The sequence below is a fragment of the Aethalodelphis obliquidens genome, unplaced genomic scaffold, assembly GCF_003676395.1.
Source record: "Aethalodelphis obliquidens isolate GAN/ISIS:26980383/991018 unplaced genomic scaffold, ASM367639v1 scaffold46, whole genome shotgun sequence".
Lineage (NCBI taxonomy): Eukaryota > Metazoa > Chordata > Mammalia > Artiodactyla > Delphinidae > Aethalodelphis > Aethalodelphis obliquidens.
In genome coordinates this window covers 15,923,196-15,949,754 of record NW_020837990.1, presented here as the reverse complement: position 1 = coordinate 15,949,754, position 26,559 = coordinate 15,923,196, and the positions used below count along the sequence as shown (strand labels likewise).

The 26,559-nt window shown below is 39.9% G+C and overlaps 1 protein-coding gene and 1 pseudogene across 1 annotated transcript; both read left to right on the top strand.

Moving 5' to 3' along the window:
• Position 1: 1 nt before the first annotated feature.
• Positions 2–23,169, top strand: ACAT1 (acetyl-CoA acetyltransferase 1). The gene is made up of 12 exons (XM_027082406.1): positions 2–183; positions 10,713–10,760; positions 11,807–11,924; positions 12,199–12,294; positions 12,502–12,602; positions 15,508–15,651; positions 16,402–16,552; positions 17,471–17,566; positions 19,297–19,410; positions 20,274–20,338; positions 22,028–22,185; positions 22,717–23,169. Exons 1-12 carry the CDS (start codon positions 112–114, stop codon positions 22,835–22,837), a joined length of 1,284 nt encoding a protein of 427 aa, XP_026938207.1. The 5' UTR covers positions 2–111; the 3' UTR covers positions 22,838–23,169.
• Positions 7,887–8,472, top strand: LOC113607197 (60S ribosomal protein L10a pseudogene; annotated as a pseudogene).
• Positions 23,170–26,559: the final 3,390 nt, after the last annotated feature.

Here is a 26,559-nt window from a genome sequence, read left to right as displayed (position 1 = left end):
GAGGCTGCTATTGGAGGAGGCGGCTGGGTCGGCGGTTGAAGCGGGGTCGGGGACCCGCCGCTTGCGATCACATCTCTCCGCTGGTATCTGTCCGCTCGGCGCTCGGCCACCATGGCTGTGCTGGCGGCGCTTCTGCGTGGTGGCGCCCGTGGGCGCAGCCCCCTGCTTCGGAGGCAGATGCAGGTGAGAGGGACTGGGACTCGGGTCTCGCCTCGGAAGTCTTCTGCGTGCGGCCTCGCGGCCGGAAGGAGCCCTAAGTGCAGGCCTGAGGAAGCCCCCGGAGGGACCCACGCCCCGAAAGCCACGCGCTCAGACTTGCCGGCTCGCACAGGGCGTTTCCATTCTCAGGAGGCTCTCCCGGATCGTGATAATTGCTTTCTGGTGTGTCAGGTGGGGCAGGTATTTTGACAGGCAGAAAGGCGCGGGCTTGGTTCTGACCTTGCCCGACGGGTAGGGAAGGCCCGTAAAACTGTTTTCGAGCTTTTCTTTAAAACATGTTTGTGAGCGTTATTGTCAAGAGATTTTGATTTCCTGCAATAGGTAATCATTATGGGCTTACAGGGTGATAATAAAAAGATGTACCGACTCGGAGCAACTTCAAACCTATAAGGGAAAATAAATGGCTACTCACTTTCTTGATGAGTAATGCTTACGTATTAACACGGCGTCCAGAGCCGTGTTTCTCCTCTGGCTGTTGTGTTTAGGGAACACAGGAGCGACAGCCTTGAAAGAATCTACTGTTTTCCGTACATCAAAGCAAGCTAGCTTGCACCACATGTTTAGGGTCTGGCAAAAGCTAAAGAGTAGGTAGAGAAGTTCAGGGTGTGGTTGGTGAAGCTTGACTTTTCCAGTTTGGTTGGAGCAATAAAGTTTGAAATCCAGTCATATTGTAAGAGTTTGGATTTGACTTAAAGTCAGTGAGGACCGTTGATATTTTTGCTCTTGTCATAATTAGAGGTATAGGAGCATTGAAGTGGGGAAAAAACTATTGTCTGTTAGGTGTGATGTAACTTGAACGGGTGTGTTGGCAGTAGGAGCTGAAAGGGAGGAGCACTATGCAAGAGATTGTGAAAGAATAAGTGTAGAACTTGACACATGCAGAGTGAGGGTGGGAGCCAAGGGAAAAGGAAGAGTCTAAAATTAATCCTGGGTGACTGAGATAATAGAAAAGTCAGGAGGAGTGGGTTTCCAGGAAACATGAGTTCTTAGCATATTTGTTAGTATGTCGGAAATCACAAAAATGTACTTGGCTCATCCTGAGTTTCAACCAACATTTATTGGTGAATTAGGTGAAATAAGTACTCTAATTTTGTAAAAAACAAAACAAAACATAAACCAAATGGAGAACCCTCTTAATTTATAGTTTAACTGGGAGCTTAAAATCAAACACAATTGTTGCTGATGAGAAAAATGAAGTTGTAGGTTATGTAGCATATGATTTCTGGTGTTCATTTAATTGAACTATAGGAATTAGTTGTATTGGTTGTTACTTGAATTAAGTGGTCATTTAATGAACCATGGAAATCCATTTGTCTTAACAGGTTTTCAATATTCAGTGCCATTTTGTGGAATGGAACTTGATCTCTAACGCATTAAACTGGCTTTTTCTCTTTTGCCTTCAGATACACACAGCTCTCCCTTACGGTCAAGAAACCTTTATGGACTTTATCAGAGCTTGTTGGTTTCCAGCTGGAATTGCTTTTTTCTTATGGTCAAAAGAGTAGTCCTCCTCGTCACCTTCGTTTACATCCATTTCTCCTTAAACCTCTGCAGTTAGATTTCTGTACTGCTCAACAGAAGAATACCAGTGATTTTCTTTTCCTGTAATTTTTCTTCTTCTTCTTGACTTTTCTTTGTACTATATTTGACACTTTTGACCATTCCCTCCTTTAAAGTCCTGTCTTGCTATTTTGAACCAAGATAATTTTCCTTTAATACTCAGACTTAAAAAAAAAAACAAATCCTGCATTGTGCCAGTCCTGAGCCTATTTGTTCCCAGATTCATCTTCTCTTCTCTTTCTGTATTGCTGTGAGGCCGACCCTTGCAGGTGCCAGCATCATCTGGCTTCTGTCTGGGTTCAGAAACTGGTGGAAGATTGGGAGATAAGAAGGGAGAAGTCAGGATAATTATTTTTTTCCTCTCTCTGCCTTAGATTGTGTTTCTGACAATGTCTGCCAGTCCTTTGGTTCTTGTTTCTGCCAGGTGACCCTGACCCCTTGGCTTTGGTAACCCTGCTTCTTCCCTTTGTCTTAACAGCCTGAGCATGCTAGTGCCTTCCTGTTGCTAATCTCTGTGCTGCTGTCTCCTGTTCTCAGCTCTTCTGTCACCTGTACATTTATTTATTTTAAAATTTATTTATTTATGGCTGTGTTGGGTCCTTGTTGCTGCGTGTGGGCTTTCTCTAGTTGTGTAGAGAGGAGGCTACTCTTCGTTGCAGTGCGTGGGCTTCTCATTGCAGTGGCTTCTCTTGTTGAGGAGCACGGGCTCCAGGCGTGCGGGCTTCAGTAGTTGTGGGTCGCGGGCTTAGTTGCTCCGCAGCATGTAGGATCTTCCCAGACCAGGGATCCAGCCTGTGTCCCCTGCATTGGTAGGTGGATTCTTAACCACTGTGCCACCAGGGAAGTCCCTCACCTGTGCATTTAATTCTCTGCATTAAATTCTGTTTCACATAGAATGGTTTTTATTTTCCTGGTTGAAGCCTGATGGATACTCATGGTTTTTGCATTCCCTTCCCATTCCCTTTCACCATGTGGAGTTTTGAACCTCAGTTCTCAGCCTTATACAGAAAAAAAGAACAGAATGCTTTGGTAAGCAAGTAAGTGGTGATAGTGATCTGATTGGCAGTAAACACCGAGGGAAATGGATAGATTCAAGAGATAGCATGGAGATAGAATCTGTTGAACTTAATGACTGATTGGCTGTGAATGGCTGAGAGAGGAGTTCCACAGGCCTTGATGAGCCCAGCTACAGCAAGTGTGTAGACAGAGGAGAGAAGAGGGCTTTGTACAGGGCCTTTGGGAGACACTATTTCAGGACAGGCAGAACAAGTGGGAACCCGTGAAGGTGAATGAAAAGAGAGGATGGTGTTGTGGAAGAAAACCAGAGGAATGTAGTGTCACCTGAAAGCCAAGGGAGGGGAGATTTCCAAGAAGGAGGGTGTATTAGTTTCCTTAGGCCATTGTAAGAAAATACCACATATCGGGCAGCTTAAAACAACAGATATGTTGCACAGTTCTGGAGGCTAGAAAGTCTGAAATCAAGTGCCTCTTCTGAGCTTCTTGTGGTTTGCTGGCAATCTTGAGTTCCTTGGTTTGTAGATGCATCACTCCAGTCCTCTATCTGCACATGGCAATCTCCCTGTGTCTTCACTTCCCTTCCCTGCAAATGTCTCTGTGTTCAAATTTCCCCTTCTTGTAAGGACATCAGTCATATTGGATTAAGGCCCACCCTAATGAACTTATTTTAACTTGATTATTTCTGTAAGGACCACATTTACAAATAAAGTTACATTCTAAGGTCCTGGGGATTAGGACTTCTTTTGGGTGGGGCACACAATTCAACCCATAACAGAGGGAGCATTCAACAATGTAAAAATTTAATATAAGTGTTTATATAAGATTTTAACAAAGGAATTATATAAATGAAATACATAAAATGAACATATACATAAAATGGAAAGCGTTGATTGAAATTAGCATAACTGTTTAATACTTGGAGAACTTTATAAAGGCCTGAAGAAATACAGATTTGGGATATCAGTTTTATGTAAGGGAACTTTGCTTCCCCATACAGACAGTAATATGCATAAACACAAGGTATTTTGAGTACTAACTGCTAAATCCTCTAAGAAGTTGAAAATTTTTTTAAATGATTAATCTGTTTTCTCAAAATGTTTCCTTGATAATGGCTCAATTTCTAATTCATTTTACTGATTTTTTACAGTTATTTTGGCATATGGATAGTTCTCATGAATTTGTCTCCTGTGAACAGAAATAATGAAAAATTAGTATCACTGATGACACGCTTGATTAGTGAAGAATATAAGCAAATCATTAATTACTCAAAAATAGTGCAGTACTTTGGAAAGAGCAGTTGCCTCAGCTTCCTAAATTTTATTACTATTTTAAATAAAATATATAATATGTATAACAAATATATAATATGCATAATACAATATGTATATATGTATAATATGTAAACTATATGTATAATAGAGTGAGACTGTTTGGATTTGAAATCCCAGGTCTGCCCCATATTGGCTCTGTGACTCTGGGCAGGTTACTTGACCTGCCTGTGCTTTAGTTTCCTTACTTGTAAAATAAGAATACTAATACCCACCCATTGGCTGGTTCTATATCTAAAACATATTCCATATACATCTGTTTGTATCCACCCCTCTTGTGACCTCCTTAGCACTAGCCACATGAGCTCTTGCCTGGTCTCCTTCCCTTTTTCTACTCCTGCTCCTACAATCAGCTCTCTATACTTCAGCCAGAGTGGTGTTTTTATAGTAGAAAAGCCTTCAGTGGCTTCTCATTGCACAGACTAGAATCCAGAGTCCTTCTCATGGCCTCTTTGGTCCCTGCTTGTTTCTTTAGTCTCAGCTCAGACTGTGTTCTCCTGAGTATGTGGCTCCCACTATACTGTTCCACTTTCTATACTTAGCATGCGCCAAGTTTGTTTCTAATTCAAGGCCTTTGTCCTAGTTCTTCCCAATGCATCAAATGCTGTTTTCCCTAGATCTTCCCCAGGCTGACTCTTTTTTTTAATTTATTTATTTTGGTTGTGTTGGGTCTTCGTGGCTGCGCCTGGGCTTTCTCTAGTTGCAGCAAGCGGGGGCCACTCTTCATTGCGGTGTGTGGGCTTCTTATTGCTGTAGTTTCTCTTGTTGCGGAGCATGGGCTCTAGGCACGTGGGCTTCAGTAGTTGCAGCGTGTGTGTTCAGTTAGTTGTGGCTCGTGGGCTCTAGAGCGCAGGCTCAGTAGTTGTGGCACATGGGCTTAGTAGCTCCGCGGCATGTGGAATCTTCTTGGACCAGGAATTGAACCCATGTCCCCTGCATTGGCAGGCGGATTCTTAACCACTGCGCCACCAGGGAAGTCCCCCCAGGCTGACTCTTTAATATTCAGTTTCTCAGCTCCAGTGACATCTCCAGAGAGCCCTCTGTGGAACATCCCATGTAAAGTAGGCCCTCACTCTGTAGCTCATTATCCCATTTTGTTGGCTTCAAAATATATTTACCCTACTTGAAATGTTTTTTTGTTGTTGTTGTTGTTGTTTGTTTTTTGTTTTTTTGCGGTACGCGGGCCTCTCACTGTTGTGGCCTCTCCCGTTGCGGAGCACAGGCTCCGGACGCACAGGCTCAGCGGCCATGGCTCACGGGCCCAGCCGCTCCGCGGCATGTGGGATCCTCCCGGACTGGGGCACGAAGCCGTGTCCCCCGCATCGGCAGGCGGACTCCCAACCACTGCGCCACCAGAGAAGCCCCTCAAATGTTTTTCAGAGCTGCTAGTAAGCACCAGACTTTGTTCATTTGTTTAGCGTTTCTTGCCATCATTGGGATAAAAAATAAAATCAGTCTCTTCTTGAAACTTACAGTCTAGTGGGGAGACAGGCCAGTGAGGGTTACAGAATTATGTGTTTGGGACAAATAGAGTGTGCACAGGGTGTGCAGAAGCTAAGACTGGAGTGTCTACCTCTGCCTGCATTGTCAAGGGTGGTCTCTAGAGTTCTTGGGGCAGCTGAGCTGTCCTTGAAAGATGATTGTGATATGCAAATAAAACTTAACTAGTTGTGTTCATTTATCACATATTTATCACACATTATGTTCAGTGTCTTGATCCTACTATAATTTTGTCATTCCTGGGATATTTAATGAGCTCTAGGCACTATGCCAAGTGACAAGGATGTAGCAGTGAACGAGAAAGGAGGAGGAAGGGAAGGGGGAAAGACAGGACTGCTCTCAGAAGCTTGCATTAATTATACGGAGAGAGAGAGATTAAATATGTGAACCCTGTATTTACACAGTGTGAGAGGTGCTTTGAAGGAAATAATCATGTTGAAATAGAAGCCAACTTTAAATAGTCAGGGAGAAGCACTCTGGGGTTGTATCATTTGAGCTGAGACTTGAAGAACAAAAATGAATCAGCCAAGGCAAGCTGGGGAAAGACTGTTACTGGCAGAGGCACACTGCAAAGAGCTTGAGGTGGGAATGGGTTCAGAACAAAGAGGAGGCTGGTGTGGCTGGCACAGAGCAAGAGTGGCATGAGTTTGGAAAGAACATTAGAAAAGAAGACCAAAAGAAAAAGGAAAGAACATTAGGAGCCAGATCATACCATACCATCCAGATCATCAGGAGCTCCAGTTCCAGGAGCCAGGAACTTGTAGGATAAGGGTGAGACTGTGGATATCATTCCAAGAACAATGGAAAGCCATCAAAGGATTTTTTTTTTTTGCTGTACGCGGGCCTCTCACCGTTGTGGCCTCTCCCGCTGCGGAGCACAGGCTCCGGACGCGCAGGCACAGCGACCATGGCTCACGGGCTCAGCTGCTCCACGGCATGTGGGATCTTCTCGGACCGGGGCACGAACCTGTGTCCCCTGCATCGGCAGGTGGACTCTCAACCACTGCGCCACCAGGGAAGCCCCATCAAAGGATTTTAATCAGGGGAGCGATGTGATCTGATTTACATTTGTGTGTGTATGTGGGGAGGGGGGGTTGTTTTTGTTTTTTTGTGTTTTTTTTGGCCACGCCACACAGCTTGTGGGATCTCAGTCCCCCTGGGATCTCAGTTCCCCACCAAGGATTAAACCTGGGCCACTGCAGTGAAAGCACCAAATCCTAACCATCGGACCACCAGGGAACTCCCTGATTTACGTTTTAAAAACCGGATGGACTGAAGAAGGGAAGCTGGGGATGCAGGAAATGAAGTAAAAGGCTGTTACAGTAGCAAGAGATCGTGGCTGGGACTAGGTGGCAGTAGTGCAGATGAAGCGAAGTGGAAGAATTTAGGTATATTTTAGACAGTATTGACAGTACCTGTGATAGAGTATCTCTAGGTATTAGGCACAGATGGAGGGTGAGTCCTAAGATTTTGGCTTAGCACCTGGACAGATTGTGATGTGATATCTTGAGGAGGGAAATGCTGGAAAGAAACTAGTGTTCTACTTTTCCGGTTATCACGGCGTGAGGCACCATGAGCAGTAAAGTCTCCCGTGACACCCTCTATGAGGTGGTACGGGAAGTCCTGCATGGGAGCCAGCGCAAGCCCCAGAAGTTTTTGGAGATGGTGGAGCTTCAGATCAGCCTGAACAACTGTGACCCTCAGAAGGACAAACGCTTCTTGGGCACTGCCAGGTTGGCACCATTCTCATCCCACCCAGCCCTCAGTGTCCCTGTGCCCATCTCCTCCCTTCAGGCTCTGGTTGAGGCTGAGATGGCCTGGCACATGTGGCACTGAAGTGCCCGGGTAGTTCAGACCCCCTGCTCCAGGCAGGTGTGGCTGGACAGACCCCCACACTGGGTCTTAAAACAAGAGGGGAGGGACTTCCCTGGTGGCACAGTGGTTAAGAATCCGCCTGCCAACGCAGGGGACACTGGTTTGAGCCCTGGTCCTGGAAGATCCCACATGCTGCAGAGCAACTAAGCCCGTGTGCCACAACTACTGAAGCCTGTGTGCCTAGAGCTTGTGCTCCACAACAAGAGAAGCCACCGCAATGAGAAGCACGTGCAACGCAACGCAAGAGTAGCCCCTGCTCGCTGCAACTAGAGAAAGCCCGCGCACAGCAATGAAGACCCAACGCAGCCAAGAAATAATAAATTAAAAAACAAACAAACAACAACAACAAAAAAAACAAGAGGGGAGGTGTGGGGAGGCCTTGGCTGAGCCTGCCGGCTAGTTTGGGAAGCCAGACTAGCTGTTGGTGAATGTGGATGCTCTGGGCTTAAGTCCACTCCCTGCCCCAAGTTCTCCATATGTGTTCTGGGGGACCAGCAGCATTGTGATGAGGCCAAGGCTGTGGATATACCCCACATGGGCATCAAGGTGCTAAGGAAACTCAACAAGAATAAGAAACTGGTCAAGAAGCTGGCCAAGAAGTATGATGCCTTTTTGGCTTCAGAGTCTCTGATCAAGAAGATCCCACGAATCCTGGACCCATGCCTGAATAAGGCTGGCAAGTTCCTTCCGTGATGACCCACGATGAGAACATCGTGGCCAAAGTTGATGAAGTGAAGTCCACGATCAAGTTCCAGATGAAGAAGGTGCTGTGTCTGGCAGTGGCTGTTGGCCACATGCAGATGACAGATGATGAGCTGTGTACAACATCCACTTAGCTGTCAACTTCCCGGTGTCATTGCTCAAGAAAATTGGCAGGGGATTTCCCTGGTGGCCTAGTGGTTAATAATACACCTGCCAGTGAAGGGGACACGGGTTTGATCTCTGGTCTGGGAAGATCCCACATGCCACAGAGCAACTAAGCCTATGCGCCACAACTACTGAGCCGGCGCTCTAGAGCCCGCGAGCCACAGCTACTGAGCCCACGTGCCACAACTACTGAGGCTTATGCGCCTAGAGCCCGTACTCCACAACAAGAGAAGCCACCACAAGGAGAAGCCCACATACTGCAACGAAGGGTAGCCCCCGCTCGACACAACTAGAGAAAACCCGTGTGCAGCAACCAAGACCCAATGCAGCCAAAAATAAATAAATAAATTTATTAAAAAAAAAAAAGAAAAAAATTGGCAGAACATTTTGTACATTAAAAGCACCATGGGCAAACCTCAGAGCCTGTACTAAGGCACAGCTTAATAAACCACACTCCCACCATTAAAAAAAAAAAAAAAAGCAACTAGTGTTCTAGGGTGGAAATTGAGAGACATGAGTTGGACATTAAATTCAGGCTATCAAGTTGGCACTTGGATATATGAGTCTGGAGGTCAAGGCTGGAGATAGAAATTTTGAAATCACCAGGACATAATTGCTGTTTAAAGCTATAGGGCTAGATATGATTAAGGAGACAGTGAAGATGGAAAATTAAAAGGGGCCTGGAACAAAGCCCTGGGACATTCCAGCACTTAGAGGTTGGGAAGGGGAGGATGAAACAGCAAAGAAGACTGAGAAAAATAACTAGAGAGACAGGAGGGAGACTATAAGATTGTGTTAAAATGGAAGCCAAGAAATTGGAGGGTTTGTGTAGTGGTTTACACATATTACCTCATTTGATTCTCACAACAACATGTGGGGAGTATTTTAGAAAACTTAATGCTCAAGAATACTCAGCTAGTAAGCCTAGGCTCTTAACCACTGTGCATGTTTCCCCAAGGAGAAAAGTGAGTCCCAGGTTGCTGAATGGATGAGATGAGTATAGTGAAGTCTGTATTGGATTTTGCTATCCAGACATTGTTGATCTTGGTCAGAGCCAACAAAAGGATAGATAAAAGCCAGATTGGGTGGGGTTGAACAGTAAATAGGAGGTGAGGACAAGGAAGCAAATTGTAGGTAACTTGTTGGAGAACTTCTCATGTACAGAGGAACTAAGAAATGAGGTGAAAGCTCAATGGGAGTCTGGGTTAAGAGGTTTGTTTTTAATTCTTTCAGGTGGGAGGAAGCCTATTACTATGCTTACAGAATAATCCAGGAGTAAAGGGGATGAATGATACTGGGGAGAGGGAAGGGATAACGGAAGACGTGGCATCTTTGAAAAGGCAACTGGAATGGGATCCAGGGCAAAGTGGAGAAACCAGGGAACCTTCAACTAAACAGAACCAGAGACTTTAAAGTGGTTTAGAAAAGGCCCTTTGATTGCAAGGAACAATATCCCATTTCACACTAGCTAAGTAGAAAGGGACTTTTTTGAAGATATACAATAGGCAAGCTCTTTGGACATCCAAGGTTAGGAAATAAAGTAAAGCTGGTCTTGCTGGAACCCTAACTAGAAAATCACTAACTATGTTATCTTCTTTTGTCTCTTGTAGTGTGGCATGGTCTTTTCTTCCTTTTCTGAGTGTATATGTTCCATTCCTTTGCTTCTCTGCTTACTTGTGGCTTTTCTCTTTGCTGTAACCTCTGCTTTTACATGGTGTTGCTGACTAACTCCAGCCCCTTGGGCCTTTCACTTCAAGTGCCCATCATCATTCAGTTGATTGGGTCTCTGAGAGTGCTAGCTTGGTTCAAAGTCCATTCCATTTTTGGTCCTGTCAGCTCTGGCCAGTGGGAGGACGATGGGAATCACCTTGTACTTAGGACTGTCCCTTCCAGACCCTTTGGAGAAAGGGGTGTAGCTGGAGAGGCAATGACTGGCATGTTTACTACAAGTAGGAAATTTAAATTCAGAGTTGGGTCACAGATAATATGCTAGAATCCTTCAGTGTAAGTAGGTTATATAAGCAGCAGCCCAGTTTGGGCTTACTTAATTCAGAACTTAGATTTAACTTAAAATTACATTTTATAAAGTTTATACTTAAAAAGGCTTAGAAATTTTAAGATGATAAATTCATCAGAAGTTAAAACATACATTTCCAATGAACAGTTAATCAGACGAGAATATTACAAAAGTAATTTTAAAAATTGTAACAGTGATATATGTGAACAGGAAAATTTGGAAATTAAAGTATAATGCAGCAAAAAGAAATAACCATAATCCCATTACTGAGAAGTATAAAGTGATGTAGGTTAATATTTTTTACATCATAACAAATATTTATATTACAGGAAATAAGATATGTGGAACGAAGTTATGTATCAAAACCCACTTTGAATGTAAGTATAAATTTAAATTGTGCTTTAAAATTTCAAGAATTTAAAGGAAATGTAGTCTATTAAAAATGCATATTCTAAAGCATGTATAGATGAGGGTTAGGAATAGCTAATTATTGAAATATTAAGTCAGACTCCCAAATTACCCTAAAAAATTTCAGTCTAGCGCCCTGCATAATTTCTGCTTCTTCCCCAGTCATTGTCTATGGTAAACAACCTTCTCTAAAACTAGGCAGTGTTCTTCCTTTACTTTTGGGAACCCCCATTATATTGTGTTGGTTGGTACATTGCAGAGGCCACATGGAAGATACTAGAAGAAAGGGGCTGAAGGAGATTGGGGATTAGACAGGAAGGACCATCACCTGGTCACCTAGTGCTTCCTGAGGGGTCCTCCTTTTGTTTCATAACGGTTTCTAAAAAGACTTAGTAATAGCCTTCGACCAGAATCTAGGGAATGGTTCTCTTATTATCTATGAGAATTTATGCATGTATGTATGTATGTATGTATCTAAGAGCATGTAGAAGGCAAGCGTAAGGAGAGAATTGTTAAAATAGTGTTTTGCAATATTTAAGAGAGCTTTTATCTTTTTCTTAAATTTTATATTGTCTTATTAATAGTTTAAGAAGTATGGCTCTGGCTGTGTCCTAGTTAAGTGGTATGCCCCCACTAACATACAGGTCTTGACCCTAGACCAGAGTTTGCCTTCAGTAAGGAAGCCCTTTAATTAGGGCTTTTTATGCAGTTAACAAGGGTAAACTGATCATTTCTTAAATTTTGACTAAGGAATAGAATTGAACCTTAAGCTTCTGGTCTATGCCTATTTTAGAACTGGTTTTTCTTAGGTTTTCTATTAGGTCTTAAATCATAAAGTACCAGAATTGAACTGATTTTAGGGCTGTTCTAATATTATTTTCATCTTTGATGGGTAATTAGTCATTCATAAAAAGTCTGTTTTTTGGCTAATATATCTATGAATTGTTTATTTATGAAAGATGATGTGGGTAAAATATTTAAATATAATAATTTTTACCATCTTCTGTCTTGCCAGGAAGTGGTCATAGTAAGTGCTGCAAGAACACCCATTGGATCCTTTCTAGGCAGCCTTTCCTCTCTGTCAGCCACTAAACTTGGTTCCATTGCAATTCAGGGAGCCATTGAAAAGGCAGGTTAGTAGTGCTTTACTTTTTGTGTTGAGGGGTAGTGATTCAATGGAACAAATGTTTATTTTGCACTTAACTATATACGTAACACTTAGAAACGAATTAATGTCTACACTTCTGAATTCCCTTGAAAAGAAATCCTTGTACTAGAGTGTTATGAATGAAGCTCAAAACTGACAAGAAAAAGAAACCATTCCTGCTATATAATGTCACATACTTTACTAGGTAATTACTAAATTGAATAAAATATGGAAATGTCTTTTTGATTTTTTTAAAAAAGGGATTCCAAAAGAAGAAGTGAAAGAAGCATACATGGGTAATGTTCTACAAGGAGGTGAAGGACAAGCCCCTACAAGGCAAGCAGTACTGGGTGCAGGTATTAGGACTACGTTTTTGCTTTTATACTTACATGTTTGACATGGCAAAATGGAGGTCATTTCAGCTTAAATAAAATGTTAAATGCATAATAGACTTATATCGGCAGAAGAAATGTTGCAGATTATAGTTTAACATGCTCTATTTTATTACAGTTTATTTGAAGAATATCTTTGTTCTTCAAAAGTATGATTTATATTGGTTTTAGGCTTACCTATTTCTACTCCATGTACCACTGTAAACAAAGTTTGTGCCTCAGGAATGAAAGCCATCATGATGGCCTCTCAGAATCTAATGTGTGGACATCAGGTAAGAAGTACCTTCTTTTCCATTTTATAACTAAAATAATATGCAGTGCTAAAAAACACTAAAAATCTAAGCATATTCATACTCTAGAAGTGAGATTCTTTCTCATAAGTGCAGTTGCTCTGTTGTTTCAGACACTCAGGAGTGTCTGGATTTGCCAATTCCATTTGAAGCAGAGGTCAAAATGATAGCTCAAGTGTCTGGTATTAAAAAGTAGTTTTCAGCCAGGACGTTTTTGTCTTTGGGTGCCCCTTTACTTAGGATTCTGGTTGATTTAAGACACCGTAAATTTTGTCTGTGCTAGAATGAGAAGGGTTTTTATCATAAATGAGAATAAGGTGCTGACCCTGGGAATCAAATCGTTGATTGAGCCCAAAATTGATGACTAATTTATAGCTCCTTATGTTCAGGTTCAGCTGTAAAATTGTGCAGGCTTTCTATTGGCCTTGATGATTTTGATCTTGTCTTTACCAGAGCAAGAGATAGGCTGCTCAGCAAACATATGCTGGATGTTAGGAGGCTAGACCTGGACTCGTAGACCTAAGAGTTTATCAGATCCAAGCCTTTTTTTCAGTTGAGGAAAGAGGTTGAGAGGACTACAAACACAGTTACAGGGGTAAAATTAGAAAACAGGTGTCCCTATCCCTGTCTAGTGCATTCCAGCCTATCAGGGTATAACACACCAAGGTAAAAATCAGTTGTGAGGTGTTTGCAGATTATTTCTTACATGTACAAGAATCATAATTATGCATACCCTTGCTGTTACTCCTCCCTTGCTTTGTTTCCAGTTGTAAGGAAAGCCAAAGAGAAAAAAAAGAGTGATACCTGATACACATGCTAAAAACTGAGATGGTATAGAAAAGTATAAAATGAAAAATCTTCTTTCTTCTTGCCCCACTTTGAATCTCTGACTTATTCATCACTTTTTTGTGTATTCTGCCACCGAAAAGCAGAGAAACTTTGGGGAAGTTTCTTAAACTCAGTGCCCCATGTAATGTCTTGGAGGTCATTCTGTATCAGCACATAAGATAGTACTCTATTGACCTGAACAACTATAATATACTTATGGGTCCTTATTGAATGGACATCTAGGTTGTCTCCAGTTCTTCACTATTTTAAATAATGCTGCAGAGAGTACCCCTATATATATCTTTGTGTAATTATAAATACTTAAATCAATTCTTGTTAATTCACTGTACTAAGCAGTATAGTGTAGTGGTTAAGAACAAAAAGTCTGGAGCCAGACTAATTTCAAATCCTGGTTTTGCTCATCATTAGCTGAGGATCTACTATGTGGACATTCACTGGAGATTGGTGAACAAAACATTAAAAAATCTCATCATGTGCAAGTCTGTCTTTTGGAAAAATTCCTAAGAGGAGAATTTCGGAGTCAGAGATTTAAAAATTTTGATATTTTCAAATGCTTTCCATGAAAGTTAAACCAGTTACATATTTTCCATAGCTTATGAGAGCTTGTTTGCCTATACACAAGGTAACACTGACATCAGGTATTACCAAACCCTTGTCAAACGGTCATGAAATTGTTTAGATGTTTCAGAATGGTTTGAATGACAAGGAAAATTTTGTCTCAGTTGATTTTTTTGTGGTTCTCTAGCAAATGCTTTCAGTTAGTGTTCTTTGATTCATTTGTGCATGTATAAAATTATCTGACTTAGAGGAATACTAGGAATTGCCTTATTTTGAATGGTCACTTATATTATATTCTGTAGAATAATTGATAACTTAATTTCTGTCACTTATTATTGCCATCATCCCCAGAAAATACTCAGTATTTCAGGTTAGCAGAATAAAACTTATATGAGAACTATTTGAGACTCTCCATATTTGAAAACAGGCAAAATATTTAGGTTTCTTTGGTACAGAACTTCTGTTTGTTTTTATTCTTTTTTTTTTTTTTTTTTTGTGGTACGCAGGCCTCTCACTGTTGTGGCCTCTCCCATTGCGGAGCACAGGCTCCGGATGCACAGGCTCAGCAGCCATGGCTCACGGGCCCAGCCACTCTGCGGCATGTGGGATCTTAGTACCCCGACCAGGGATTGAACCTGTGCCCCCTGCACTGGAAGTGCAGGGTCTTAACCACTGGACCACCAGGGAAATCTCTGAAGATATTTAAACAGTTCTGTATGACCTCAGGTGTAGGTCCAGGCATGAGACTGGAAAGGGAATGAGAAGTCAGATTGTAAAGGGCCTTATGTGCTATGCTGGTGAGTCCTGTAAGGAGTGGAATGACCAGACTTACAGTCTAGCCAGAATGACTCAGATGAGTGTAGATGACACTTGGGTGGAAGGACAGGCTGCATATCAGATGATCAAGTAGAAAATTACTATAGCTATCTGGGAAGAGCTGATTGGGAGGATCACAATCAAGGAAGTCGGATTATTTCCGAGAACTGAGATTACGTTTTTGGCAGTGTCAGTGAAATGAAGGGTTAGAAGAATTTCAGAAGATGGTTCTACATTAAAGATTCCTGGCATTCTTATTAATGTCTGATTCTGATCTTAATTATCATTACACGTTTCAGACCATTTCCTTTTACCAGTGTCAAGAGGGTACTTCCTATAGTGACTGTATAGCAAATGTTTAATAAAGTCCATGTAGAATACTTGTTTGTTGTAGCTGTGTAAAGGGTATAATGGGTTTGCAACTACAGTTGACCCTTAAACATGGATTTGAACTGCCTGGGTCCACTTAATGTGCAAATTTTTTTCAATAAACATGTACTACAGTTGAATCTGTGGATGTAGAACCATGGATAGGGAGGGCCGACCGTGAAGTTATACACAGATTTTCAAGTGTGTGGAGCGTTGACGTTCCTAATCCTGGTGTTGTTCAGAAGTCAACAGTACTACTTGAATTGACATTGGGTTTTTGTGTGTTGCTGAGCAGGATGTGATGGTGGCAGGTGGGATGGAGAGCATGTCCAATGTTCCCTATGTAATGAACAGAGGAGCAACACCATATGGTGGCATAAAGCTTGAAGATTTGATTGTAAAAGATGGGCTAACTGATGTCTACAATAAAATTCATATGGTAATTATTGCTTTTTAATGGAGAAATGCCATGTATATAAAATACTGCTTGATTTAAAAAATATATATATATACTTTAATTTTTATTTATTTATTTTTGGCTGCATTGGGTCTTTGTTGCTGCATGTTGGCTTTCTCTAGTTGTGGTGAGCGGGGGCTACTCTTCATTGCAGTGTGCGTGCTTCTCATTGCGGTGGCTTCTCTTGTTGTGGAGCACAGGCTCTAGGTCCACGGGCTTCAGTAGTTGTGGCTCGCGGGCTCTAGGGCACAGGCTCAGTAGTTGTGGTGCACGGGCTTAGTTGCTCCACAGCATGTGGGATCTTCCTGGACCAGGGATCAAACCCATGTCCCCTGCATTGGCAGGTAGATTCGTAACCACTGCACCACCAGGAAAGTCCAATATATATATCTCAGAAACTGAACTGAAGGATATAAATGTTGATTGAGCCATTCATTTTAGGAAAATGTTTTTCTAAGCTCATTGCATCAACTTGGCTCAACTGTTGAATAAATTGCCCCACACTGAAATAGGACATTTTCTGACATTTAATAATGGATTCCATAGGTGTTTAATTATTTGTCTTCAAAATAGCAACTTCTGGGCTAATTCAAGTATTTGAGGATGAGACATGAGTAAAAAAATTACCTAGTACAGAAAGAAGTATATTTTAAGAAACTAAATTTAACTACTAACCACTATTTTATGTTATGCAAAGTTAATTAGTTTTTTAAAACTTCCAACTTCTATCAGGGCAACTGTGCTGAAAATACTGCAAAGAAGCTGAATATTGCACGAGATCAACAGGATACTTATGCTATTAACTCCTATACCAGAAGTAAAGCAGCATGGGAAGCTGGAAAATTTGGAAATGAAGTTGTTCCTGTCACAATTACAGTAAAAGGTTGAAGAATAAATAGATTTTAATTTTTAGTAGACTTTGTGTGTTGCTAAATATTTTATGTTTGAGTTTTAGTACATTTTTATCTTTGTTAATTTCAACTGAGGACGCTGACACTGCTGCTTATGGTTATTAAAGGGAAATGTTGCTAATTCAGAGGTAAATTTAATTTCTAATATAATTTAATTTAATTTCTAATATAATTGTTCCTAATATAAGCAACAGACAACACACTAAGTTAAGTGAAAAGGGGGGGATTTATTAGAAGGCCACTTGGGGATTCGTCCCAGAACTGAAAGATGTATGGCAGCAACCAGTCAGCTCTGGGAACTTCAGGAATTGGAAGTGGGTAGTCAGTACCATTAGGACATGCTGTCTTGGCTTTTCCGTGCTGCTTTTGTTCTTTATTGTCTCAGCTTTTCTGTGGTGCTGCCTCCATCTCCAGGGTCACATCTGTAGGGCTCTCAGTCACAAAGGAAAGAGACCTCCTCACCAATTGCAGCAAAATAAATCCACAGTAAAGACTCAATTAACTTGGTTTAGGTTACATTTCGATTCTAGAAATAATTACTGTGATGAGAATGATGGAGTACCAAAACTTATCCAGCCTAGGTTGGACATCTACCCCTGGGGTTAGAAGAATGAGGTCTGTGATCATAGAAGGAGGCTGAGAGAAGAGAATGGGATGTGGCTAAATAGAAGATTTAAATTGCATCAGGCTACTTAATAAACTCTTCTTTAAGACACTAACAGAAATTATTGATGGTAGATTCTTGAGTGGAATTTACTTGGGATGGTTTAAGGTATGTGGGCATACAGGGAAGCACAGACTACCAGGCACCTTGTGTACCATTTCTTACTGAGCAACTAATTATTATCTTCACTGCTAAGATTACTTAATTTAAAAGATTTTTGTTTTAGGTAAACCAGATGTAGTGGTGAAAGAAGATGAAGAATATAAACGTGTTGATTTTAGTAGAGTTCCAAAGCTGAAGACGGTTTTCCAAAAAGAAAATGGTTAGTATTAAGAAATGAAGCATAAGAAAAAAGAGTCAGTGTACCATATCTCGTCTTAGAACTGCCTGAGGATTTAAAAAAATTCTAGAAAACAACTAGATGGTATTTAACATTTTCAATGTATCAGGCTCAAGTGAAGGTAACAAAACGTATGATATTTATCCAAAGTATATTTAAAATTGCTTAACAGTTAATATTTTCTTTGCGTGTCTGTGTGTGTTTGAACTTGTTTTTTATTATTAATTTTTATTGGAGTGTAGTTGATTTACAATGTTGTTAGTTTCTGCAGTACAGCAAAGTGAATCAGTTATGCATATACATATATCCACTGGTTTTTAGATTCTATTCCCATATAGGTCATTACAGAGTATTGAGGTAGAGTTCCCTGTACTATACAGTATGTTTTTTATTAGTTATTTATTTTATATAAACAGTTAATACTTTCAATATATAAAGCCTCTGGAACAGGTTGTAGAATGATGTAGAACAGTTTTTCATATGCACTTCATCTTGAAAGTTTTTCATGATATGAAAGTCAAGTTTACATATTATGTTAAATATCTGTAAGCCTCTGGAGGACTAAGCTGATAGATGTTTTTCATTTTTGTATCTCTAGTGCCTGGTTCTCAACAAATAAATGTTGAATGTTTGTTAGTGTAAGTGGGATCCCAGGTTACTAAATCCTTTTAGGAGAAAAGGTCAGTTCTGCTTTTAAAATTGGCTGTATACAGCTGCGATAATAATCTGAAATAACTTTTTTCCCTTTTTTGATTGAATTTCTCAATACTAACTATAGGAGTGGATTAATCTTTTTTATTAAAGCATCATATAAAAATTTATATTGCAGGGAATTCACCGATGGTCCAGTGGTTAGGACTCTGTGCTTCCGCAGCAGGGGCACGGGTTTGATCCCTAGTCGGGGAACTAAGATCCCACAAGCCTCACAGCTTGGCCAAAAAAAGAAAAAAAAAATTATATTGCAAAAGTATATTTTTATAATTTTAGCAGCAGTCTATTTTAGGGTCTTCATTGGTATTTAAAAGAAAACAGCTTAATTGACATAATTTGCATACCATAAAATTCTCCTGTTTAAAATGTACAGTTTAGTGACTTTTATTATTCATTTAACTTCAAGTGATTGTAGAGAAGAAGAAATACCTGATTTTGACACTGATTTGAAAAATATATAATGAGTGCCCGCTCTACTGTGAATAAGCAAAGACTTAGTGTTTGTTAGGAAAAATATGAAGTGGTCCTTATCTTTGAGGAATTATGAACCAGCATTTACCCAGTGCCATCACACATGCCTTTTGAGGTAGCTTTGAATAAACTGTTACAAAAAACTAACGTAAGGGGACTTCCCTGGTGGTCCAGTGTTAAGACTCCACGCTCCCAATGCAGGGGGCCCGGGTTCGATCCCTGGTCTGGGAACTAGATCCCACATGCCACAACGAAGATCCCACACGGGGCAGCAACTAAGACCCGGTGAAGCCAAATAAATAAATAAATATATATTTAAAAAAATCTAACGTAAAAAGGCATACTGACATTAATTGTGTTATATACATACACATTTAATTATGTGTATTTTCCTGAGGGCAGGAATTATCTCCATCCATATCTTCATGCATCTAGCAACCCAGGCAGTATTCTGCAGAAATTTGTTAAATTGATCCAAACGAATTCAATGTGAAAGGATGTTCTGATGTCATGCTCATTGATACTTTCAGGTACAGTAACAGCTGCCAATGCCAGCACACTGAATGATGGAGCAGCTGCTATGGTTCTGATGACTGCAGATGCAGCCAAGAGGCTCAGTGTTAAACCACTGGCAAGAATAGCAGGTAGAAAATGTTCTGAACTTGTTTATTCCTAAACTGCTATATTCTTCCTGAAATTGAGGTTCTTTGCCAGTAATATTATACGTAATATTGAAGTTGGCTATTTCTGTCTGTAGGTTGTACTTTGTGACAGAATTTAACTAGTACATGTTTTAATTGAGATAGAACCTCCTTCAATATTTTCGTTAGTATTTGATTTGTATGAGAGAAAGCTTTTAAAAATCTTTCCCTATCCTGGATGATGTGTGGGAGACTACAGGGTACATGTTTTCCCCTGGCACTGTGGGGAAAGGTAGCCAGGTAGAGTAAAAAGAATATGGGCTTAGGAGTATAGAGATACAAAAAATTTAATTGTACTGGCATTAATTATTAACTGTGTGGTCTTGGCATGTCCTCAGTCTCCTTAAGACTTTTTAGCTGTAAAATCTGCCTTGCCTTCTTCATAAGGAGTTAAACAGATACCATTTTGTTTAGATCATGGTTTCTTAACCTCAGCACCATTGACATTTCACAACAAATAATTGTGTTGTAGGAGCTATTCTATGCATTGTAAGATGTTTAGCAGCTTGGCTTCTACCCATTAGATACTACAATAAGTGGCATTCCACCTGTGCAACAACCAAAAATATCTCTAGATAATGTCAGTGTCCCTGGAGGCAGTTTCCCCTAACTCCCTATCTGTGAAAGTCAATGGCTTAGATGACTGGTATAATCTTGTAAAGTGTAGAATCTTAGAAGAGGCACAAATACATTTAAATACACTATAATGTTTAGGAAACTTGCATTTTTGCATATTATATGAGTTGTTAGATATAGCTTTGGGTGCTTATAAAAAGATTTTAACGACGTATTTTTTTTTAATGAAGCATTTGCTGATGCTGCTGTAGAACCTATTGATTTTCCAGTTGCACCTGCATATGCTGTACCTAAGGTGAGAACAAAATAACAGACCATAACTCATTGTGCCAATTTCTGTTTTTGCTTATACCAAGGTTGCATGTTTTAGATTTTACATGTTACTCATCCACCAAAGCATAGAGGTAGCTTAGTTTCAAATCTTCTCACTTCTCCTGAAAACAATTAAAGAGCAACAAGGATAACAACAACAAAAGTAAAGGGGCAGCCCACAAACTATATTTTCAGTGGAGCAGATAAAAACTACATGATTGAATTCCTTGTGTGGAACTCACATACCTGGAATGGCAACCGCAAAGTGGGAGGTTGGTGCAGCAGAGAAAAGAAGGGAATGCTGAGGGTCCAGGGTTCTAGAATTCAAAGCAAATATTCATTACTAGAAGGAGCAGTCTTCATCCTGAAAGGGAACTCATGGGAGCTGGTCTCAGAGTAAAACTGGAGATGGAGAGGACCTATCTGCTCCAATTGTCAGTCTGAGTCTTTGTGGGAAGTTACTAAGGGGTCCCAGGAAAGGAGACAGTGTTGTGTTGGTTTAGGGGTTAAGGGATCTCAGAAGACTCCAGCAAATGTTCCCTTTCAGAAGTAGAGGGCCTCACCCTGAAAGAAAATGTCTGAGGGTGGCACCCAGATTAGGAAAAAAAAAAAAATCAGTGGGGAATAAGGATAGAGAAGGATCAGAAACAACAGGGAGTGCTGATCTGTCCAGAGGTGGCAGATCTCAGAAAGCAACACAGTTATACAGCTTCTGAAAGTGAATGTGCATCACATTGGAAAGGAAGGGTGATAAACACTTCTCAGCTAGATTCTGAGAGCTAGAAAAGTGGCTACACTTAGGTAGGTACCATGTTTTGTCTCATGGTGTTGGAACTAGAGGAAGCTGTTTGAGCTGTACAGCTTAGAAAGCTACCTGAGCCTGCTGGAGGAAGAGAGCAAGGAGGAACAGAAGTTTCACGTTAATATTATTGTTGCTCAGAACAAAAAAATTTCTAAAGATAAACACCCTCCTGCAATAGCTGAGGAACTATCAAAACAAGAGATCATATAATAAGACTTTAAATAAATCATTTACAGTGAAAATACGATAGCTCTGAATAACTGTGCCCCAGATAACCCCACAGCAACTTTTATAAAGCAGAAACTCTAGGGGATGCAATGAAAAATTAGTAGAGAGTAGTATACCTCTTTCATTTGACAGATAAATCTAGAACTAAGCAACATATAATCAGTAAAGTAGATCTTAAGAATATGTATCAACTGTGTACCCCTAAATAAAGAGTATTCAGTTATCCATGGAAGGATCAAGAAAATGAAGTTTTCTCTCTCCAAAATAATAGAAATACGATAATGCAAACAAGTCTTTGATTACAATGCAATAAGATGAGAAATTAGGGCATTCCCTGGCAGTCCAGTGGTTAGGATTCCACACTTCCACTGCAGGGGGCACGGGTTCGATCCTTGGTCAGGGAACTAAGATCCTGCATGCTGTGCAGCACCCCCTCCCCCACAAAAAAAAACAAAAACAAAAACAAAAGATGAGAAATTAAAATCAGAAAATAAAAGGGCCCTTCCTCCTGGAAACTAAGAAACTCCATATTTATGTATTACATCAAAGGGAAATATAAACGAAAATTGCAGAATTTCAAGAAAATGAAAATAAGTTTTGACTTAATTATCTGAACATAATCTATATTTTTAAAAAATTTAGGTTCTTAAAGATGCAGGATTGAAAAAAGAAGATATTACAATGTGGGAAATAAACGAAGCCTTTAGTGTGGTCGTACTAGCAAACATTAAAATGCTAGAGATTGATCCCCAAAAAGTGAATATCAATGGAGGAGCTGTTTCTCTTGGACATCCAATTGGGTAGGTAAAATTATAAAGAAAAATATACCTAGGTTAATGGCTGCCTTTGTATATTCCTATCAAAACTTAAACTGCTTCATGATAATTCTTGTTACTCTTGGTTTAACAGTTTTTCTTCCCACACATCCTTCATAGGGCAAATACCATTTCTGATAGGATCCCCATTGAACACAGATCTATCACATCTGTTCCTTGAAAACTAATATTGTTTTATGTTGAAGAAGATAATTTAAGAGTAAAATCCATGCTTGGGCTTTTCAAAAAGCTGTAACCATTCTTGGGGCTTCCCTGGTGGTCCAGTGCTTAGGACTCCACGCTTCCACTGCAGGGGGCATGGGTTCGATCCCTGGTTGGGAAACTAAGGTCCTGCGTGCTGCTCAGTGCAGCCAAAAAAAAAAAGCTGTAACCCTTCTTGAAACAAGTCTCCCAAGTTAAAATAAAGTAGTTAAATTCAGCTATAAGTAATGGCTAATTTGGTTATTCATACAGTCTATAAACCATTAAAGTACCAAAATGCTTTCTTAATCCTAGGATGTCTGGAGCCAGGATTGTCGTCCATTTGGCTCATGCCTTGAAGCAAGGAGAATATGGTCTTGCCAGTATTTGCAACGGAGGAGGAGGTGCTTCTGCCATGCTGATCCAAAAACTGTAGACAACTTCTGTTGTCTAAGGCAACAACCCTATGTAGCCAGAAAGGCCTGCTGTAATCAGGGTGACTGATTACCCTGGGTCAGCTTGTATGAAAATAATCTGTTTCACTTTTTATTATTTTCAACTCTTTTTAAAAAAATAAGATAAAAAATCAAATCCCCAAACCTTTTGAGATTACACAGTAATTTTTTCTTCTAATTTACATTGTTTCTAATCTTGAGCACATTTTTGTTATAAGGCTGTACTGTTTAAAATACCACTGTGCAATATTAGTGACTTATAAGTAGCTAGAAGCTTCCATTTTAGAGAATAAATCTTAATTTACATTTTTGAGGACTGTTAAAGATTAAGTGAATGTTATCTATCACTAATTTAGATTTAATAGACCCTTCAAAGTAAGAGCAGTTATTCTGTGCAAACTAGGAATGCCTCATATCATTAGTCAAGAAGCCAAAGACTGTAGTGTTGCTAGAAACAGGAGGAACCCGTGTGCTCAGGTCTGAAGTGGGTGCAAATTTTCATAACCTCATCATTCAGAATTTGTTTGGGCGTGGGGGTTAGGGTTTTTGCTCTGAATTACTACAGTAGCACAAAGAGTGGGAAAGAAGGTGGAAACTAAACTGCTCAACTGAATGGATTTCTGAAGGGAAGAGATCGTCACTTTCATTATGCCACAATGCCTGTTCTTAAGCAGAAGAAAATGCAGCACAAGTATCTTGAGTTGCATCTCATCTAGGAAAAAAACACACTGTAGGCAGGGGCTATGCACACCAACCTCAGCTGCAGTTCTGAGAAGGTAAACCTGTTTAAGTTGATGTTGACAATAGTTGGGGAGTAGACAGGACAGAAAAGTGGTATTACATCTATCTCATGGCAAATAATTCAGTGAATTATTCAGTGAATACTTATCGTTGAAGGAAAAAAAATAACATGGAAAAAAATTGTTCTTAAGATTCAAAGACTACTTTCAAAAATATCTGTATAGTAATTACAGCTCCCTTTTGCAGCTCATTATGTGCTAAGTAGTGTCCTAGAGTCTTTATTTGTATTAACTCCTTTAATCCTCACAAAAACTCGATAGGGTAGGTACCATTATTATCCCTCCTATAAAAATAAGGAAATTGAGGCGTGGAGTGGTAAAATAAATTCTCAAGGTCAAATACCTCGTGAGTAGCTGAGATGGATTCAGTTCCAGGCAGTCTTACTCCAGAGCCCAAGTTCTTAACTCAGTATGTTTGGCTTCTCAGTCTCAGATAAGTAGCTGCCGTAACTGTAAGAGGAACTGGGTAAAATACATGGGAAAAAAAAAATCCAACCCAAAATATTTAGAATACTTCATTGAAGATAAGCAGAATTAACAACGAATCCAAAAGTCAGTCATCTGGAAAACTTAAATCTGGGAGTAAATGAAGAGAGAAAAAGAAAAGACATAGAACCAGCAAGTAAATGGTATTTATTAAAAAGGAAAAAGAAAGGTACTCTGAAGCAATAATTACAATGTAAGAGAAAAACTCAGATTTTTACTAAGTGTGCAGATTTAGAAGGCCTTATTTCATTAACAGAATTAACAGAATCACACTAATGTTCTATGGAAAAGACAGTAAGAAAAAAATTCTTCAAACAGCTAGGTAGAAAAATTGGTAACCTTAGTCCTTATTTCTATAACTGTCAGAAGACAAGTGACCAACATCTACATATTTTTAATGGAGTAAGAGTGATAAAGATACTAGAAGGAGTGTCTAGGCATGCAAAAGCTTAGAAAATGTAGCACTGTGATGTTTCCTCCAAAAATGACAAAGGTTTATCAGCACATGGAAAGAATAATCAAGAATTTGGGAGTGTGAAAGTTAAATTTTTAAAAAATGATTAAGGACTGACTAGGGAGCAAGGGAAGATAGGGGTGAAACAAGGGTTAAAATATATATATATATATATATATATATATATATATGCTAAATAAAGGGAAATGCCATTGGAATGTAAAAAGGAGTTCCACATTTTAAATTACTATAGAAGATAAAAGCTGAAAAACCCAATTACAAAGTAAAAGATGGCTGGTGTATATCACAAATTATTAGACATCAAGGCAGAAAGTGTTAAAATAGGACAAGAACTATTCCATGTAAAGAAGATTACTCAAAATGAAGTTATGGAGAATCCAAAGAGGGTCATAGAAGAAGTGGCTTTTATGAAGGATGACATGAGAATTTAGCATGCATTTAGGAGCTGATTGGCATCCTCCCTGGAGACTGGGGAAGCCAGCAGATACCACCTCTATGTTCTCACTTGAGCCCAGTACACATCTGGGGCAGTACACATTGCTTTTGCAGCTGCCACTGAAGGGAGAGGCCCCTGGATCACCTGGCTCTGATAGCCAGCAGGTTTTATACTTATGGGTGCCACAGAACTGTAGCAAAGAATCAGTCATTAATGGGTATAGCAGCCCTGCCCACACCTCCCAAGGGTATACACCTGGGCCCAGTGCAGAGGCAACATGCAAAAAAGCCCATCTCCCAGTTTTCTCCATGAGAGGGCCCTAACTACATACTTTCCCAGTTGCTGCCTACAAGTACAGCTTTCAATCAACTTGCATCTAGGTACAGACTGTAGTCTTCCCCTTTGGGAGTCACTAAGAACAAAGAAGGCAGCATGGAAAATCACAAATGTTTAAGAGATAAAGAGCTCTGGTCAGGCTGATGTATAAGGTTCTCTTACCTAAGATCACTTTGTCAAGACTGAGAGAGGTGGCTCTTTTATCTAAGGTACAGAAACCAACACAGTCAAGGAAGATGAAGAAATGGGAATATGTTTCAAACAAAAGAATGAGATAAAACTTTAGAAACAGATCTCAATGAAACAGAGAGAAGTGATTTACCTAATAAAGAATTAAAAATAATGGTCATAAAGATGCTCACAGATCAGGAGAACAATGTTTAAACAAAGTGAGAATTTCAAAGAAGGTAGAAAATATAAGAAAGTACCAAACAGAAATCAGAGAGCTGAAGAATACACTAACCGAATTGAAAATTCAATAGAGGAGTTAAGCAGCAGACAAGTAGAAGAAAGGATCAGTGAACTCAAAGACAGGGCAGTGAAATTTATCCAATCAGAGGAGCAAAGAAAAAAAGTAAAGACAGCTTAAAGGACTTATGAGACAACATCAAGTGAGCAAAAAAGTATATGCATTATAGGGGGTCCCAGAAGTAGAAGAGAAAGGGGCAGAAATCTTATAAAAAATATCAGCTGAAAACTTTCCTAACCTGGAGAAAGAAACAGACCAGATTCAGGAAGCACAGAGAAATCCAAAAAAGATAAATCCAAAGAGCCCTCACATGGAGACACATTATAATTAAATTGTGAAACGTTAAAGACAGAGAATCTTAAAAGCAGCAAGAGAAAAACTTGTCATGAACAAAGAAACCCCCATAAGACTATCAGCAGATTTTTCAGCAGAAACATTATAGGCCAGAGGGGAGTGGTATGATATATTCAAAAGGGCTGAAAGAAAAAACAAACAAACTGCCAATCAAGAATACTTTATCCAGGAAAGCTGTCCTTCAGAATTGAGAGTTTCCCAGACAAGCAAGAGCTGGAGGAGTTCATTACCACTAGACTAGCCTTATTAAAATGTTAAAGGGACTTCAACCTGAATCAAAGGATGCTAATTAGTGACAAACCTTTGAAAGTATGTCTCACTGGTAAAGATAAATATATAGTTAAATT

Excerpts from the sequence above, each read along its gene's own strand:
- ACAT1 (XM_027082406.1), top strand. The coding sequence starts at position 112 with ATGGCTGTGCTGGCGGCGCTTCTGCGTGGTGGCGCCCGTGGGCGCAGC. Across the intron at positions 16,553-17,470 it reads TGTCACAATTACAGTAAAAG|GTAAACCAGATGTAGTGGTG; the intron begins GTTGAAGAATAA and ends TTTTTGTTTTAG. Across the intron at positions 22,186-22,716 it reads TCTCTTGGACATCCAATTGG|GATGTCTGGAGCCAGGATTG; the intron begins GTAGGTAAAATT and ends TCTTAATCCTAG.